General features: G+C 45.2%; 1 protein-coding gene across 1 annotated transcript in view; it reads left to right on the top strand.

Annotated features, from left to right (window-relative positions):
• The window catches only part of LOC618212 (uncharacterized), a 130,044-nt gene that overhangs the window by 99,513 nt on the left and 10,787 nt on the right, over positions 1–19,744 (top strand). The window contains exons 2-4 of the mRNA XM_059890687.1: positions 14,839–15,617; positions 15,746–15,903; positions 16,927–17,030. Coding sequence (XP_059746670.1) covers positions 14,839–15,617; positions 15,746–15,903; positions 16,927–17,030 — 1,041 coding nt within the window. The remainder of the gene's footprint in view (positions 1–14,838; positions 15,618–15,745; positions 15,904–16,926; positions 17,031–19,744) is intronic.

Raw genomic sequence — 19,744 nt, forward strand, 5'->3', positions numbered from 1 at the left:
TACCAAAACCAGACAAAGATGCCACAGAAAAAGAAAACTATAGGCCATTATCACTAATGAACATACATATAAAAATCCTCAGCAAAATTCTGGAAACAAAATCCAACAACATATTAAAAACATCATGCATCGTGACCAAGTGGGTTTTATCCCAGGAATGCAAGAATTCTTGCATATCCACAAATCAAACAATGTGACATACCACATTAACCAATTGAAAGATAAAAACCATATGATTATCTCAATAGATGCAGAGAAAACCTTTGACAAAATTCAACATCCATTTATTGAAAAAAAAAAAAAAAACCTTCAGAAAGCAGGCATAGAAGGAACATACCTCAACATAATAAAAGTCATATATGATAAACCCACAGCAAACATTATCCTCAATGGCAAAAAATTGAAACCATTTCCCCTAAATTCAAGAACAAAATAAGGGTGCCCACTCTCACCACTACTATTCAACATAGTTTTCAAATTTTAGCCACAGCAATCAGAGAAGAGAAATAAGAGAAATCCAGATTGGAAAAGAAGTAAAACTCTCACTGCAGATGACATGATCCTCTACATTAAAAACCCTCAAGACACCACCAGAAAATTACTAGAGCTAATCAATGAATATAGTAAAGTTGCATGATTTAACACAGAGAAATCCCTTGCATTCCTATACACTAACAATGAGAAAACAGAAAGAGAAATCAAGGAAACAATTCCATTCACCATTGTGATGAAAAAAATAAAATACTTGGGAATAAATCCACCTGAAGAAACAAAAGACCTATATATAGAAAACTATAAAACACTGATGAAAGAAATCAAAGAGGACACTAATAGATGGAGAAATATACCATGTTCATGGATCAGAAGAATCAATATACTGAAGATGAGCCTACTACCCAAAGCAATCTATAGATTCAATGCAATCCCTATCAAGCTATCAATGGTATTTTCACAGAACTAGAAAAAATAATTTCACAATTTGTATGGAAGTACAAAAAACCTTGAATAGCCAAAGCAATCTTGAGATAGAAGAATGGAACTGGAGGAATCGACCTGCCTGACTTCAGACTATACTACAAAGCTACAGTCATCAAGACAGCATGGTACCAGAACAAAGACAGAAATATAGATCAATGGAACAAAATAGAAAGCCGAGATAAATTCCACGCACCTATGGACACCTTATCTTTGACAAAGAGGGCAAGACTATACAATGGAGAAAAGACAATCTCTTTAACAAGTGATTCTGGGAAAACTTGTCAACCAACTGTAAAAGAATGAAACTAGAACACTTTCTAACACCATATCCGAAAATACACTCAAAATGATTAAAGATCTAAATGTAAGACCAGAAACTATAAAACTCCTAGAGGAAAACATAGGCAAAACACTCTCTGATAAAAATCATACCAGGATCCTCTATGACCCACCTCCAAGAGTAATGGAAATAAAAGCAAAAATGAACAAATTGGACCTAATTAAACTTAAAAGCTTTTGCACAACAAAGCAAAGTATAAGCAAGGTGAAAACACAGCCTTCAGAATGGGAGACAATAATAGCAAGTGAAGCAACTGACAAAGAATTAGTCTCAAAAATATACAAGCAGTTCATGCAAGTCAATACCAGAAATTAAGTGACCAAATAAAAAAATGGGCCAAAGAACTAGAAAGACATTTCTCCAGAGAAGACATACAGATGGCTAACAAACACATGAAAAGATGTTCAACATCACTCATTACCAGATAAATGCAAATCAAAACCACAATGAGGTACCATCTCAGGCCGGTCAGAATGGCTGCTATCCAAAAGTCTACAAACAATAAATGCTGGAGAGGGTGTGGAGAAAAGGGATCCCTCTTACACTGTTGGTGGGAATGCAAACTAGTACAGCCACTATGGAGAACAGTGTGGAGATTCCTTAAAAAACTGAAAATAGATCTGCCATATGACCTAGCAATCCCACTGCTGGGGATACACACTGAGGAAACCAGAATTGAAAGAGACATGTGTACCCTAATGTGCATCCCAGCACTGTTTACAATAACAAGGGCATGGAAACAACCTAGATGTCCATCGGCAGACGAATGGATAAGAAAGTTGTGGTACCTATACACGATGATATATTACTCAGCTATTAAAAAGAACACATTTGAATCAGTTCTAATGAGGTGGATGAAACTCAAGCCCATTATACAGAGTGAAGTAAGTCAGAAAGAAAAACACCAATACAGTATATTAATGCATATATATGGAATTGAGAAAGATGGTAATCATGACCCTATATGAGAGACAGCAAAAGAGACACAGATGTAAAGGAAAGACTTTTGGACTACGTGGGAGAAGGTAAGGGTGGGATGGTTTGAAAGAATAGCATTGAAACATGTATAATACCGTAATACGTGAAATAGATGTCCAATCCAAGTTTGATGCATGAAACATGGCACTCAAAGCCAGTGCACTGGGACAACCCTGAGGGATGGGATGGGGAGGGAGGTGGCAGAGGGGTTCAGGATGGGGGCCACATGTACACCCATGGCTGATTCATGTCAGTGTATGGCAAAAACCACTACAATATTGTAAAGTAATTAGCCTCCAATTAAAATTAATAAGTTAATTTAAAAAATAAAAACCTGGGCGAGGAGTAGAATTGTTACTAACTTGAAACTATTTTTAAGCAAATAAAAAAGCAAGTAGCGAAAATAATTTAAAAAAATAAAAATAAAAACTTTGTGGGCTTCTGATTCAATATAGCAGAATAGAAGGATGTGTGCTCATCTCCACCTGCAGAGCACCAAAATCACAATTAGCTGTTGAACAGCCATTGACAGAAGGACGCTGGAAATCACCAAGAAAAGATACAACACATCCAAAGAAAAAGAAACTGCAACACTATGGCAATCATTGCAGAGGTGCAATCATGATAAAATCAAATTCCATACCCATTGGGTGGGTGACTCACAAACTGGAGAACAATGATACCAAAGAAGTTCTCCCACTGCTGTGAAGATTCTGAGCCCCACATCAGGCTTCCCAGCCTGAGGATCCAGGAAAGGTACTGGGAATCCCCAGGAAACCTGACCATGAGGCCAGCAGGATTTGATGACAGGACTTCCACAAGACTGAGGGAAAAGAGACTCCACTCTCCAAAGGCACAAACAAAACTTGTGTGCACCAAGACTCAGCAGAAGGGAGCAGTGCCCCCACTGCAGACTGAACCAGTCAGTTCAGTTCAGTTACTCAGTCGTGTCTGACTCTTGGCGACCCCATGAATCGCAGCACACCAGGCCTCCCTGTCCATCACCAACTCCCGAAGTTCACTCAGATTCACATCCGTCGAGGCAGTGACGTCATCCAGCCATCTCATCCTTTGTCATACCCTTCTCCTCCTGCTCCCAATCCCTCCCAGCATCAGTCTTTTCCAATGAGTCAACTATTCGCATGAGGTGGCCTAAGTACTGGAGTTTCAGCTTTAGCATCAGTCCTTCCAAAGAAATTCCAGGGTTCATCTTCAGAATGGACTGGTTGGATCTCCTTGTAGTCCAAGGGACTCTCAAGAGTCTTCTCCAACACCACAGTTCAAAGGCATCAATTCTTCGGCACTCAGCCTTCTTCACAGTCCAACTCTCACATCCATACACGACCACTGGAAAAACCATAGCCTTGACTAGACGGACCTTTGTCGGCAAAGTAATGTCTCTGCTTTTCAATATGCTATCTAGGTTGGTCATAACTTTTCTTCCAAGAAGTAAGCATCTTTTAATTTCATGGCTGCAGTCACCATCTGCAGTGATTTTGGAGCCCAAAAAAATAAAGTCTGACACTGTTTCCACTGTTTCTCCATCGATTTTCCATGAAGTGATGGGACCAGATGCCATGATCTTAGTTTTCTGAATGTTGAGTTTTAAGCCAACTTTTTCACTCTCCACTTTCACCTTTATCAAGAGGCTTTTTAGTTCCTCTTCACTTTCTGCCATAAGGGTGGTGTCATCTGCATATCTGAGGTGATTGATATTTCTCCCGGCAATCTTGATTCCAGCTTGTGTTTCTTACAGCCCAGCCTTTCTCATGATGTACTCTGCATATAAGTTAAATAAGCAGGGTGACAATATACAGCCTTGTACTCCTTTTCCTATTTGGAACCAGTCTGTTGTTCCATGTCCAGTTCTAACTGTTGCTTCCTGACCTGCATACAAATTTCTCAAGAGGCAGGTCAGCTGGTATTCCCATCTCTTTCAGAATTTTCCACAGTTTATTGTGATCCACAAGTCAAAGGCTTTGGCATAGTCAATAAAGCAGAAATAGATGTTTTTCTGGAACTCTCTTGCTTTTTCCATGATCCAGTGGATGTTGACAATTTGGTCTCTAGTTCCTCTGCCTTTTCTAAAACCAGCTTGAACAACTGGAAGTTCATGGTTCATGTATTGCTGAAGCCTGGCTTGGAGAATTTTGAGCATTACTTTACTAGCATGTGAGATGAGTGCAATTGTGTGGTAGTTTGAGCATTCTTTGGCATTGCCTTTCTTTGGGATTGGAATGAAAACTGCCCTTTTCCAGTCCTGTGGCCACTGCTGAGTTTCCAAATTGCTGGCAAATTGAGTGTAGCACTTTCACAGCATCATCTTTCAGGATTTGATATAGCTCAACTGGAATTCCATCACCTCCACTAGCTTTGTTCGTAGTTATGCTTTCTAAGGCCCACTTGACTTCACATTCCAGGATGTCTGGCTCTAGATCAGTGATCACACCATCGTGATTATCTGGGTCGTGAAGATTTTTTTGTACAGTTCTTCTGTGTATTCTTGCCACCTCTTCTTAATATCTTCTGCTTTTGTCAGACCAACCTGCTAATGTTGGAGGGTCTCCTGTGGAGGTGTGGGTCAGCAGTGGCTGCCACAGGGATGAAGGCACTGATGGCAGGAGTCCTGGAAGGTGTCCTTTGGTGTAAGTCCTCTTGGAGGTCGCCTTTATCCATACCATAGAGCAAGTAGACTCCATGGCTGCATCACCTCAGGCCAACAGGTTGGAGGACAACCCCTCCCATTAGCAGGCAACTGGATTAAAGCTTCACTGAGCACAGCCCTGCCCATCAGAGAAAGACCCAGTTTTCCCCACAGCCAGTCCTTTCCATCAGGAAACCTACACCTGAGCCTCTAGCCTCATCTACCAGAGGGCAGATAGAAGAAGTAAGAAGAAACACAATCACGCAGCACTTAGAATGAAAATCACATTCTAGAAAATTAGTCAGGACAAAAAAGCAGAAAGTTATGTTTCAGATGAAGGGACAAGACAAAACCCCAGATAAATAACTAAATGAAGTGGAGATAGGTAATTTTCCAGAAAAAGAATTCAGAATAATGATAGTGAAGATGATCCAGGATCTGGGAAGATGAATGGAGGAGATGCAAGAAATGTTTACCAAAGGCATATAATAATTAAAGAACAAACAAACAGATGAACAATACATTAGAAGGAATCAACAGCAGAATAACTGAGGCAGAAGAATGGATAAGTGACCTGGAGAACAGAATGGTGGAAATCACTGCCTCAGAACAGAATATAGAAAAAACTGAAGACAGCCTGAGAGACCTCTGGGACAACGTTAAACATACCAACATTCACATTCTAGGGATCCTAGAAGGAAAAGAGGGAGAGAAAGGACCTAAGAAAATTATTTGAAGGGATGATAGTTGAAAACTTCCCCAGCATGGGAAAGGAAATAGTCAAGTTTAGGAAGTGCAAAGAGTCCCAGGCAGGATAAACCTAAGGAGGAACACACAGAGACACATAGTAATCAAACTGACAAAAATTAAAGACAAAGATAAAATCTTAAAAGCAACAAGGGAAAAACAATAACATACAAGGAATTCCCATAAGGTTATCAGCTGATATATCAATAAACTCTGCAAGCCAGAAGGGAATGGCATGATAAATTCAAAGTGATAAAAGGGAGGAACCTACAACCAAGAATACTCTACCCAGTACGACTCTCATTCAGAGTTGACAGAGAAATCAAAAGCTTTTGAGACAAGCAAAAGTTAAGAGAATGTGGCACCACCAAACCAGTTTTACAACAAATGCTAAAATAACTTCTCTAGGCAGGAAACAAAGAGAAGGAAAGACCTACACAAAATAAGCCCAAAACAATTAACAAAATGGGAATAAGGTCATACATATCGATATTTACCTCAAATGTAAATGGATTAACCAAAAGACATAGACTGGCTGGGCAGATGGAAACATGTGCCTGGATGTACTTCAACTTAACACATCACTCTACTTAACCACTAAACTGTATGTAATTATTTTATATTGTTAGATTAATCATGTTTCCATCATGACTTGCAATTGTAATTATCTTTTTTTTTTTTTTTTTTTGATCTGGCTGTTGATGGTGAAAACTGATAAACATCTTTTACTATTGTGATTATGTAGCTACTATTTGCTTAATACCATTGTATCATGATTGGTCAACAAAAAATAAACGAATTCTGTATCACTAAAACTACCATTTCGACGATTCAACAGATGTTCCAATGGATGATCCACTGGATCATCGAAAAAGCAAGAGAGTTCCAGAAAAACATCTACTTCTGTTTTATTGACTATGCCAAAGCCTCTGTCTGAGTAGAACACAACAATCTCTGGAAAATTCTTAAAGATATGGGAATACCAAACCAGCTTACCTACCTCTTGAGAAATCTGTATGCAGTTCAGGAAATAACAGTTAGAACTGGACATGGAACAACAGACTGGTTCCAAATAGGAAAAGGAGTACATCAAGCCTGTGTATTTTCACCCTGCTTATTTAACTTATATGCAGAGTACAGCATGAGAAACGCTGGGCAGGATGAAGCACAAGCTGGAATCAAGATTGCCAGGAGAAATGTCAATAACCTCATATGTGCAAATGATACCACCCTGATGGCAGAAAGTGAAGAAGAACTGAAGAGCCTCTTGATGACAGTGAAAGAGGAGAGTGAAAAAGTTGGCTTAAACTCAACATTCAGAAAACTAAGATCACGGCATCTGGTCCCATCACTTCATGGGAAATAGATGGGGAAACAGTGACAGACTTTATATTTTTGGGCTCCAAAATCACTGTAGATGGTGACTGTAGCCATGAATTAAAAGATGCTTGCTCCTTGGAAGAAAAGCTATGACAAACCTAGACAGCATATCTTAAGGCAGAGACATTACCTTAACAACAAATGTCCATCTAGTCAAGGCTATGGTTTTTCCAGTAGTCATGTATGGATGTGAGAGTTGGACTATAAAGAAAGCTGAGCACTGAAGAATTGATGCTTTTGAACTGTGGTGTTGGAGAAGACTCTTGAGAGTCCCTGGACTGCAAGGAGATCCAACTAGTCCATCCTAAAGGAGATCAGTCCTGCGTATTCATTTGAAGGACTGATGTTGAAGCTGAAACTCCAATACTTTGGCCACGTTATGCAAAGAAGTCATTTGTAAAGACCCTGATGCTGGGAAAGATTTGAAGGCAGGAGGAGAAGGGGAAGACAGAGGATGAGATGGTTGGATAGCATCATTGACTCAATGGCCATGCATTTGAGTAAACTCCGAGAGTTGGTGACGAACAGGGAGGCCTGGTGTGCTGTAGTCCATGGGGTCACAAAGTCGGGTCACAGACACGACTGAGTGACTGAACTGAACTGAACTGAAAACTACCATTTAATAGGAAAATTTGTAATCACTTCTTAATATCCAGATGTGTACCACAATTATCTTGGAATTTTTTGAAAGACACAAATGCCCAGGAATTGCTTTTTTTCTCCAAAGCTCCGGATATGTTTCTAATGAGCAGCCATGTTTAAAAACAACTGGACTATATGATGATCTTTTACCTTTACCTAGTTAGTTTCACTTTTTCTATTTCATATTCCGTTCTCTCATTTCATTTAGTTTACGTTTTCCAATTTCTCCATCTCTCTTGTTGTTGTTCTTTCTTAAGACTATCAGGCATAGCAGAAAAGCTTTTGTATACATTTATATATAGAATGTATAATATATATATTTTATAAGATATATAAATTTTTGCCTAGCTAAAAATATTATGATGTTTTGATTCCACTTCTTTGACTTAGTATGAATAAGATGCTGGATTTCTAATTTATATTCAGTCAAAACTTTGATATATTTCCATGTATGTTGGCATCTAGTATTATTGCTAGAAAGTTTATTATCTTAGTGATTAAAAAAATTGAATGAGGTTTGAAACTTCTAATCCAATTCTGAGAATATAAAGAAATACCATCCTGTAAAAAAAAAAAAAAAGAAAGTATTAACATGTAATACAATATTATTAACTAAGGTGCAGATTTTGTTCCAATTTACAAAGTGTTATGCTATGTTCAATATTTTTTAATAACTTACTTGCCTCTACATAGTATTTAATTGCATAAAGAAGTTTCACGTGCATGTAAGAAATTCTGATAAACTCCTCACTTTTATTCTATTACAAATATTTTCTATTTCCTTGTTATGGCTTCTTAGATACACACATCGTTTAAAAGTGCACATTTAATTTCCAAATACATGGGATTTTTAAAGTATCTTTGATATTAATCTCTAATTTATATTAATTTCTCATTTAAATGCTCTCTTCTCTGCAATCACCCTCTGTGCTTTTTCAGTTTTCTAACTTTATCGAGGCTTTCAATGGCTAAGTCAAAGGTCTTTCTTGGTAAATGTCACAGTGCACTTGAAAATAATGTGTGTTATTTTCAAATATCTTTTGATATTGATCCCTAACATAATTCCACAATGATAAGAGCAAAGACTCTGTGTGATTTCAGTACCTTTAGACCAGGAAGTTTCTGGACCTAGTCCTATCTCCCTGGACATATTCCAGTGTCTCCTACTTTATAGTTTATGGGGACTTGAATAGAATTTGTATCCTACTGTTGTTTTAAAATTGTATAAATCTTAATTATGTTGAATTGGTTCACAGTGCTTTTCAGGTCTACTGTATCTTTCTACTTGTCTATATACTCATTCTATTAATTTCTGAGAGCATGATATTGAAACTCAACCAAAAATCTTAATTGATCTACTTAAAAAGAAATTTCTTCTCCAGAGGGTCTTCTGGACCCAGGATCAAAGCCAGGTCTGCCTGCATTGCAGGCAGATTCCTTACCATCTGAGCTACAGGGAAGTCCCCTTAAAAAGAATAACTGTAATACACAGTGGAACTATAGGTAACTTTGTTCTGTATTTTCTAAGCCTCCTGTAAATGTATTATATTTTCACAATTAAAAAAAATTAAAAAGGAGTATAAATTAAAGAAAATATGCAAGAATACAGCCAGCAAGGAAAGAAACTAAGTTAAAACCTCTTGACACATTTCCACTTCTTACATCTTTTAGGAAATACCTATTTTTTAACTAAAACTGAAATTGGACCCCAAAAAGGCCCTTGAAGAAAACTAAGAATAGTAAGCATATTTCTTTCTGTTAATATTTATTGACTGTTCCCTTCAAAAATTTTACCCTATAAGAATTATCCAGCCAGGAAAACTAGGCATATCCACGTGGTGCTGCCCTTGAAAGAGAAGAGTAAAAACAGACTCCAACCCTTGGGTTCCTCTGCCTCAGGAATTCTGAGTAAAGCAGAGGTCCTAATAGATAGCAGCACTTTCATTCATTCAGGCCATATTACCTACAAAGCGAGCTGAACACACACACACAACAGAGCATGGGAAAGTGACCACAGAAGTTTCAACCTGAAATGGAACTGGGGGAGGGAATGGAGACTGTTGCACATGTGCCCCCAGGAAGTAAACTGAGGTGCCAAGAGGGTGGCTTCCCTAAATGCCTGCTCTACAGGATAGTCAATAAACTCACTGCCTGAAAGCTGACTACATGCCCCTTCTTCTTACTCTCTGTCCATAAATAGAACCTCCCCAAACCCTCAACTGACTTCCTGAATTGCAAGTATTCTTCTATTCCCCAATAAACTCAATTTCTGGTCATTTGAGCTTGCCTCAGTTTACTTCCTTTATTAGGTTGATACTACAAATAAGTAAGTGATGTGCCAATATCCGCATACTTTCCTAGGGACGTATGTGGTCACTATGAAGTGGCCGTGAACCCAACAGCAAGTGGGCATGATGGACTCACCTTCATAAGCCAATGCCCATAACCATCAAAGATAAATACTATTATCCTACATGAGAAATCTTAACCTGTGAGCCTGGGTAACAGTCCCAACCTCTTCAGTTAGTGGAGGAGATGGACTGGAATCCACAGTCTAGGACTAGAGTCTGCTCTGACCACTCACGGAGACAGGATTCCTGCATTCATCATAAACACAGGGACACAGCACTGCAACATCAGGAGGGCACATCCATGGAAGATTTAATGTGCATTGCTGCTGCTGCTGCTGCTAAGTCGCTTCGGTTGTGTCCAACTCTGTGCGACCCCATAGATGGGAGCCCACCAGGTTCCTCCATCCCTGGGATTCTCCAGGCAAGAACACTGGAGTGGGTTGCCATCTCCTTCTCCAATGCGTGAAAGTGAAGTTGCTCAGTCGTGTCTGACTCCCCGCGACCCCATGGACCGCAGCCCACCAGGTTCCTCCACCCATGGGATTTTCCAGGCAAGAGTACTGGAGTGGGGTGCCATTGCCTTCTCTGTAATGTGCATTAGGGGCATGCAAATTGAGCAGCCTATTTTGACACAGGTTAGGTCCTCTGAGAGAAAATGCAAACACTGATGGTAAAGGAAGGTGTGTGAGGAATGACACATCTTACTCTGAAAGAGAGTAAAACGAACTAGGAAGTAACAGTTCAGGAGCAGAAGCAGGAGCACTCACTCAGCCCCAGGGACCATCAGGGAAACAGAGAAGCACTTCTGCATGTGAAGAATGGGATATGGAGGAACAGAAAGGGAGAAGGTCACAAGCTGGAGAAGCATGAGCGTGTTGAAACAGGAGGCAGGTCATGGAGGTCCAAAGAATCTGGTTTTCACTCTGACAGAAAAATCACTGAGAAGTTTTATGTAGGAAAATGATACAGTCAAATGCACATCACAGGTCTCTCAACTGCTGGCACTGGTACTGGATACTCTGTTGGGGGAGGAGCCCTGTGAAGTGCTTGACTGTCTCCACTCACTAGATGCCAGATGCACCCCTCCCCACACTGTGGTGACCAAATGTCCTCAGACACTGCCAATCATACACTGAATGGAGAACCACAGGACTGCAGTGGGGAGCCAGGACTGAGGACCCAAGACTAATCAACAAGGTAGATGTGATAAGTAAGCGAGTGACAGCTGAACTGAAAGGTGATTTTTCCTGATTCCTCTCATGTAATGTGGCTACACAACCTAGGCATCCAGTTAAACAGAGAATGCTCCAAGCGCACCTTGTGCAAACTCCTCTCTACCTCTGAAGCCCGTATCACCCGCCAGTGTCATCACCGACCCACCTCCTTGTGGACCCCTGCTGACTTCCTCAGCAGAGACTTCCGTTCTCAGCCCCCCAGCCCTGTGTCTGCTTCTCTGTACGTACTTCTTCATCCTAGGGGCATTCAATCTCAGCTGACACCTGAGCCCCTCAATTCTAATCACTGCATGGACTGGACTTCAGAATCAAGAGGCCAGCTCTACCCCTCAGATCTTAAACAATATCCCCCAGCCAAGCCTCCAAGGAACCATTCCCTCAACTCCCTCTACACCTGCTCCTCACTATACTCTCCACTTTGTCTTATGCGATGGATTGTTGTTGTTCAGTTGCTCGGTTGTGTCTGACAATTTTCAATCCCATGGACTGCTGCATGCCAGGCTTCCCTGTCCTTTACTATCCTCTGGAGTTTGCTCAAACTCATGTCCATTGAGCCTATCCAACCATCTCATCCTCTGTCCCCCTACTTCTCCTCCTGCCCTCAATCTTTCCCAGCATCAGGGTCTTTTCTGAAGAGTCAGCTCTTCACATCAGGTGACCAAAGTATTGGAGCTTCAGCTTCAGCATCAGTCCTTCCAGTGAATATTCAGGGTTGATTTCCTTTGGGATTGAGATGGATATGCCCACCTTTTCAGCATATAACCCATCGCCTAAGCTAATAACCCCAGTTCCTCTGTCCTCTAAGAACTGCCCAATTCTACCATGTCCCAAAGAATCACAAATGTTAGGTGTCAAAAAAAAAAAAAAGTCATCCTGCATGAAACCTGTTCTTGCTTTCTTATTCTGACACTTCATAGAGAATCACCACCCACTCACAGATGTGAGTCAGAAGCCAAGGAAATCATCCAACCAAACTTCAAGTTCTGAGAACTGTGAATCCTGAAAATTCCCCACATCTATCTCTTTCTTCCCCACTGCCCCTTTTTCAGTTCAGGACTGTTACTCACCACCCAGGCAATGATTTTATTTATTTGTTTTTTGAATTATTTATTTATTTTTAGGGTTTATTTTCTTTACTTTACAATATTGTATTGGTTTTGCCATACATCAACACAAATCTGCCACGGGTGTACACGTGTTCCCCATCCTGAACCCCCTTCCCACCTCCCTCCCTTTACCATCCTTCTGGGTCATCCCAATGCACCAGCCCCAAGCATCCTGTATCATGCATCGAACCTGGACAGACACTGATTTTAAATTTCTTCAATCTATTCTCCATTCTGCCATCAGAATTTTTTTTTTAATAAATGCCAATCTGTTTATGACTTAACTTTTCAAAATTATTTAAAAGCATCACCAGGATGACACAAATGTCCTTGTTTACACATCTGGACTCCTTTCTACCCATCAGTCCCCTGCCCCAGCTACAGTCCAGAACCACCTGTTCTGGATGCATGGTCAACCTGCAACTCCATGCAGAGCATCCACACACTTCTCCTTTTACAGCCAGTCCCTGTGATCAACTCCTTGGGGACCCTCAGGTCCTGCCCCGAGTACTATCTCCTGAGCTACAAGAAACTCAGTCAACTCTCCCTCTTGCTCCCCTTACTGTGCATGCCTCCATGGGGACCCCATATACAACAATGGCATACATCAAATATTTACATATTGTGCAAAATATTTTGTTTTCATGCTTTCTTCTTACTCAGAATACTATATTACTCTTCATTTTACAGAAGGAACGAACTGTGAGAAAGTAAGCCATTTACACAGTAAAGTCTACATAGTTAAGTGGAAAATTCAGGGCTTAAATCTAGGACAGTCTGATTAGCAGCCACTTCAACCACTAGGATCTAATAATTTGTTTCTATGTTTTACTTAAGTCTGTTCAAGTCAGTTGAGAATAGAGGCTTTCTACCAATTAGGGGTGGGGTAAGAGAAAAAGGAGAAGCTGAAAAAACAAATGGAAGTCCTAGTTATATATCAAGACCCTGACCTAAATGAAGAGGATCCATGTATAAAATAAATAAGCTAAAAGGATATAATGCTCAACACAAGGCATATAGCCAATACTTTATAATAACTATAAATGGAATATAACCTTTAAAAACTGTACACCACTATGTTGTACACTTGAAATGTATATAATATATCAATTATATCTCAATAAAAAATTAATAAGTTGGAAGAGGAAATCAGTAGTTATCTTGGTGTTCTTACAAAATATGTCTTAGAAACGAAGACTTTTTTTTCAGTTATGGAGACGAAAAGTCCAAGATCAAGGTGCCAGCATGGGCTCTTTATCTGTTGAGAGCCCTCTTCTTCCTGGGTATTGGTTGGTGCCTTCTGCCTGAGTCCTCACATTAAGATACTAATCCCATTTGCAGCAATATAGATCGAGCTAGAGATTGTCATTCTGTGTGAAGTAAGTCAGACAGAGAAAGGAAAACATCACTTATATGCTAAAGTTAAAAAGAAATGAAACAAATCAACTTATTCACGAAACAGAAACAGACTCACAGACTTCGAGAATGAACTTAAGGTTATCACAGGGGATGTGTCAGGAGAAGGAATAGTTAGGGAATTGGGAATAGACCTGTACACACATGCACAAAGCTCAGTTTCCTGCACCTCTGGAGGGGTCTGCACACCAGCCTTCTGTGTCTTTCGGTTTTGTGTCCATAGTGCTGGTGTTGGAGTTTGAACTTTTAGAGACACTCCCAACTGTTGGCTTCACGGAGTGTCCCTGGAAGGGCTGGGCTTCCAATGACAAGGGTTACTTTTCTTTTTCAGTTGACAAACCAAGGGAAGGACATTTTCTGGGTCCCTGGGGACAGCAGGCACCCCAGAAGGGGTGGCCCCGAGTCCCAGCATGCAGGGGCCAGGTTGTTGCCACCCCCGCTTCCTCTTTCCCTGGAGGAGCCAGTGGCCTGGCATGGCCTTGGGTAGCTCTCAGTGCTCACCCCAGGTTCACCCGCATTCAGCAGCAGACTCATTTGACCCCCACAACCTGGAAGGAAGCTGGATAGTGTCATTTCTACTACCCAGAAGAGGAAACAGGTGACTGGCCCCAGGTCACATGGCCCATCCATGCCAGCGCCCAAAGCCTGGTCTCCAGCTCTTATTCCTTGAAAGTCATTCAGCTCTTCTAGCCAAGAAGAAGGACCCCCTGGAGGAGGTGGTGTTTGGGGAAGGGGCTGCCTTGTGTGCCCAGGCTTTTTGTTCAGCAGCAGGCTAGCCCTTCACTGGGGATCTCAGAGCTGGGAGGCACTGTACAGACCACCAGCTCCGGATCAGCGCCTCAAGGGGGCCAGGCTGGCCAGTGAGACCCAAGAGGCCGCGTCATTTCCAGCCCTCCTACACCTGTCTTCTCCTACTGGTGTCGGGGGTTACGCCTCCTTCCTCTGGGAGACGCAACAGTTCTGATGCGCAGGGAAGACAAGATTCCTCTGTTAGGCACTGACCCTCCCTGGTCCCCTGAAGTCCTGCTGGATGGGAGGCACGTGCAGCCGGACGTGCACCTAAAGGGAGCCAGGTGGTACCTCACTCGCTCCAGAACTCGAGCGCTACTCCCCTGTTCGCTGTTCCCCGGGGGGAAGCCAGCCGGGTTCAACCCCTGCCCCGCCAGCCCAAAGTCCGATCGCCCCTCCGAAGTCTTGGCTTCTTCGGAGCCCTGAGCGCTGAGTGTGCAGAAGGGATCCCGGCTCTTCTTTCTGGAGGAGCGGGCTTTGCACGGGGCGTGCCCGCAGTTCCCCGCGAGCTACTGGGGAGAGCTCTGGCTCCGGACCCAAGACGCGCGCCTGCCCGCCCGCTTCCCAGCTGGGTTTCCCATGGTCGAACTGGTCGGCGGGAGGAGAGCGGGCTTGACCCGGGGCACCCCACTCCCGGTGGTGCACCCCACTCCCTGTCGGGCACTCGCGGGAGGGGCCGGCCCGGCGGGCTGATTAGACAGCATCCAAGCAGGAAGTCTTGGTCCCCACCCTGGGCGGCCGCCTCACCGCGCGCGGCCTGGGCGCCTGTCCGCCCGTCCATCCGTCCGTCTGTCCCTTGGTGCGGCAACCCGGGAGGCCAGGGTCGGGACCTGGGAGGCTCCGTCCGCGACGCCCCCACCCGCAGGCCAATTGAGGCTTCAGGCGGCGCAGCTGTGAGCGCGCAGCCCAAGATAAGCGGCCAGGTGAGCCTACCTGCGCCGCAGGAGGGGCGCGGGGCGGCGCGGAGCGGTGCGGAGCCGACAGGACGCGCGGCGGTCTTTCGGCATGTCGGTTAGCAGGAAGAGCTGGGCCGCTCTGTCCAGGTGAGCCTGGGTCCTAACTGCTCCGGGGGCCACAGGGTCGGGGCCACACCGTGCAGCCCCCGGGGTTCTGGCCCTCCTTACTCTTTGCGGACGCAGGCCCGAGCAGGCTGTCTGTGGAGGGCTGTCCAGGCCGGAGAGGCCGCTCTGGGGGCTGGGGAGACGTTCAGGAGGTAAACGGCCAAGTCTCAGCTTCTGAGCCGCCCCTGACTGCTTGTCTTTCTCTGAAGAGTCTGAGAGGCCCCTCCCGGGAGGAGGTAAGTGACCTCCCAGGGATAAGGCTCATGCTCTGGGCGCAGCGTTTTGGGGTGCTGTCAGGGCTGAGAAACCTCTCTTGGCGCTCTCCCTCTCTCTGCTTCAGTCTTCACTCACGAATAGGGCCTTCAAGGGGTCCAGGGACTGGGTGTCTAGTCTTTGTCTGCTAGACATCTAGGCAGGGTCAGAGAAGCCTGGGTGGTGGGGGAGGGGGGGGTGTCCAGGAGGCAGCACCCTCATGTGATTGGTGACTCCTGAACTCCTCTTGGAGTTCAGATGCTCCCAAGAGCATCTCCTGAACCCCCTCATGCCACCCCCAGAAGACTGAGGCCCATGTAGTGGATGGGCAGGAGCTGGGTGGGTCCCTACTCCTTGACCCGAAGGCTCTAGCTGGTAGAAATTGGCCCCAGGTGGGCGTTTGTGTGGTGAGGCCAGGCTGCCTCTGCAGGTGTGGGCAGACCCTCCCATCTGGACCTTGACCCTCCCCTCCCCCCCACCATCCAAGGACCCCAAGCTCCAGGGACCCCCCCACCATGGCAGCACCTCCCCCACCAGGGCTGGGGTCCCCCTGGACTCTCTGTCCTCACTTCTCTGCAGCAGAGGCCTGTGAGGTCTGGAGAGGGGAGGATACGTCCCAAGAAAGGAGGTGCTCGGTGCTCTGGACGGGGGACCCAGCATCTCAGAGGCCAGTCACACCCAGGGAGGGTCTGTGCAGAGGGTGGGGCTGGCTGTCAAGGTCTTGGACTCTGTGTGTGGGTCTGATGTGGGAGTGCCTGTGTTTCCAGGCGAGCCCTGTCTGTGTTTGGGTGTATGTGCACACACACGTGTGGGCCTTGCATAGTGCGGAGAAGTCTGGGTGGGTGGGAGGTTCTGACATTGCCTTTGGCGTTCGCGTCTGCTCAGATGTCCATTGAGGATGACGGTGCAGGGTCTGGTCTTTGCTGGCCCTCTGCTCAGAGGCCCTGGGCTCCTGTGGGTGCAGGGGTGGGCTTGAGTGCTCTGGGGAAGCTGCTCTGCCTCCCCAGGGTCCTGAGCTGCCACAGCTGTTGCCAGTGCTTGCCCAGGAGGCAGCTGGAGCCAGGACCCTCCGCCTCCCGGGAACAAGCCCCAGCTGGCAGAGGGAAGGGCTGTGAGTCACTGTCAACCGAGGTTCCCAGGAGAGGGTTGGGGGCGTTGAGGAGGGTGTGAGGAGGGTGTGAGGAGTGTGGCTCCAGGCAGGGCCCAGGTGGGCAGCAGAGAGCCAGTGGGCCCCCCATCCTTGGCGCCAGTTTAAAATGCAGATGCCCAGCCCTGGATGGTGGGTCGGGTGCCCAGGACAGAGCGGTGAGGGGTTAGTCATTTCCCCGCCCGGCCTCCTGGTTCTCCCTGGCACCTCTCCCTAGACTGTCAGGGCTGGAGGGGACCTCACTGACCACTGACAGTGGCCCCTCACGTGGGGAGGCCAGCTCCCCTCGGGCAGCACACTGTCAGGCCTGCACCCACTCTTCCCCTCCCAAGGTCTGCACGTCCTGCCCTTTGAGCCTGGGCCTCCACAGAATGCCCTGGGGCAGCCTCTGTGCCCTCCCCTGCTAACCCTTCCCAGGCAGCTGAGCCCTGACCTGACACACAGCAGATTTCTGTGTGCAATTCCCTTAGGAAGGAAGGGTTCTGCTGGTCAACCTGCCCACAAGGATACCCCTGCCCTCAGCTGCTGACCATGGGCAGGGCAGACTCAGGAAGAAGGGCCTGGGGGAGGGAGCCAAACTGGCTCTCCCCTGCACAGTGGGCAGGGAGTTTCCTGAACCACAGAAGGGAACAGGAGATCCCTTTCTCTAAGGATGGAGCATGGGTGCTGGAAGGCCTGCCTGGAGCAAAGAGGGCTGCATGTCCAAGTGCCGGCTAGGTAGTGAGGGCAGCAGGGGCGGCTGCTGGGGCTTCAGCTGGTGGCCATGGGTGGGAAGCCCCGGGTGTTGGCATGCACTGACCCTGGTGCTCTAAAGGACAAGCTGTTGGCCACTGGGTCTCCTCAAACCTGCTTCCCCAGTCTGCACCGGAGCTCAAGCCGGCCTGGGGAGTCTCAGGCACCCCACTCCCTCTGACTGCTCAGCTCCTGGGCTCCTGAGAAGGTGGAGCCTCCCTGGGTGTCCTTCCTGGCACTGGGGCTTGTGGTTTACAGGCTGCCCTGGCTGGGAACTTCAGCTCCTTCTTTTACTGGCCATCCTGCCGTATGTACCTTGTTGATCCTGTGAGCCTTGGAAGCCTCATCTGCAGAATGTAGGTGCCCCCACCCCCGCATTCCTCGAGGTTGTGGGGGCCTCTTGTCAGTGGCACTTGTGAGCATCCAGTGCTGTCTAGGCACATGTCAGAGCACTCACTGATTCCTTTGTTTATTGGTTTACTGGTCACTGTATTCACCAAACATGTGTGCTTCTGAGTGCAGAGCACTGCCCTGGGCCCTTTGTTGTTCAGTCCCTCAGTCATGTCTTTGTGACCCATGGGCCACAGCAGGCCAAGCTTCCCTGTCCATCACCAACTCCCGGAGCTTAATCTCATGTCCATTGAGTCAGTAATGCCATCCAACCATCTCATCCTCTGTCGTTCCCTTCTCCTCCTGCCTTCAATCTTTCCCAGCATCAGGATATTTTTCATTAAGTTGGCTCTTCCCATCAGGTGGACAAAGTATTGGAGCTTCAGCTTCAACATTGGTCCTTCCAATGAATATTCAGGGTTGATTCCCTTCAGGATGGACTGGTTTGACTTCCTTGCTGTCCAAGAGATGCTCAAGAGTCTTCTTCAGCACCATATTTCAAAGGCAGCAATTTTTTGATGCTCAGCCTTCTTTATGGTCCAACTCTCACATCCATACATGACTACTGGAAAAGTCATAACTTTGACTATATGGACCTTCGTTAGCAAAGTAGTGTCTTTGTTTTTCAATGCACTATCTAGGTTTGTTATAGCTTTCCTTCTAAGAAGCAAGTATCTTTTAATTTCTTGGCTGCAGTCACCATCCACAGTAATTTTGGAGCCCAAGAAAATAAAATCTGTCGCTCCTTCCACCTTTTCCCCATCTATTTGCCATGAAGTGATGGGACTGTATGCCGTGATTTTAGTTTTATGAATGTTGAGTTTTAAGCCAGTTTTTCACTCTCCTCTTTCATCCTCATCAAGAGGCTCTTTAGTTCCTCTTCACTTTCTGCCATAAGGATGGTATCATCTGCATATCTGAGGTTGTTGATATTTCTCCTGGCAATTTTGATTCCAGCTAGGGATTCACCCAGCTGAATTTTGCATGATGTAGTCTGCATATAAGTTATTATAGTCTGCATATAAGTTGTAAGGGTGATAATATACAGCCTTGTTGTACTCCTTTCCCAATTTTGAACCAGTCCATTGTTCAATGTCCAGTTCTAACTGTTGCTTCCTGACCTGCATCCAGATTTCTCAGGAGGCAGGTAACGTGGTCTGGTATTCCCATCTCTTAAAGAATTTTCCACAGTTTGTTGTGATCCACACAGTCAAAGGCTTTGGCATAGTCAATGAAGCAGAAGTAGATGTTTTTCTGGAACACTCTTGCTTTTTTGAGGATCCAGCAGATGTTGGCAATTTGATCTCTGGTTCCTCTGACTTTTCTAAACCCAGTTTTGCAATCTGGAAGTTCACAGTTCACATCCTGTTGAAGCCTAACTTGAAGGATTTTGAGCATAACCTTAGCAGCATGTGGAATGAATGCAATTGTCCAGAAGTTTGAACATTCTTTGGCACTGCCCTGGGCCTTTGGGTACTGTATTCCTGGGGCTTCACCCGCCCCCGTGGGAGCCTGACCTCCACCCTTCTTGTCCTTCTCTCCCTCTCCTTCTCTTA

Source organism: Bos taurus, chromosome 1, assembly GCF_002263795.3.
Source record: "Bos taurus isolate L1 Dominette 01449 registration number 42190680 breed Hereford chromosome 1, ARS-UCD2.0, whole genome shotgun sequence".
NCBI lineage: Eukaryota > Metazoa > Chordata > Mammalia > Artiodactyla > Bovidae > Bos > Bos taurus.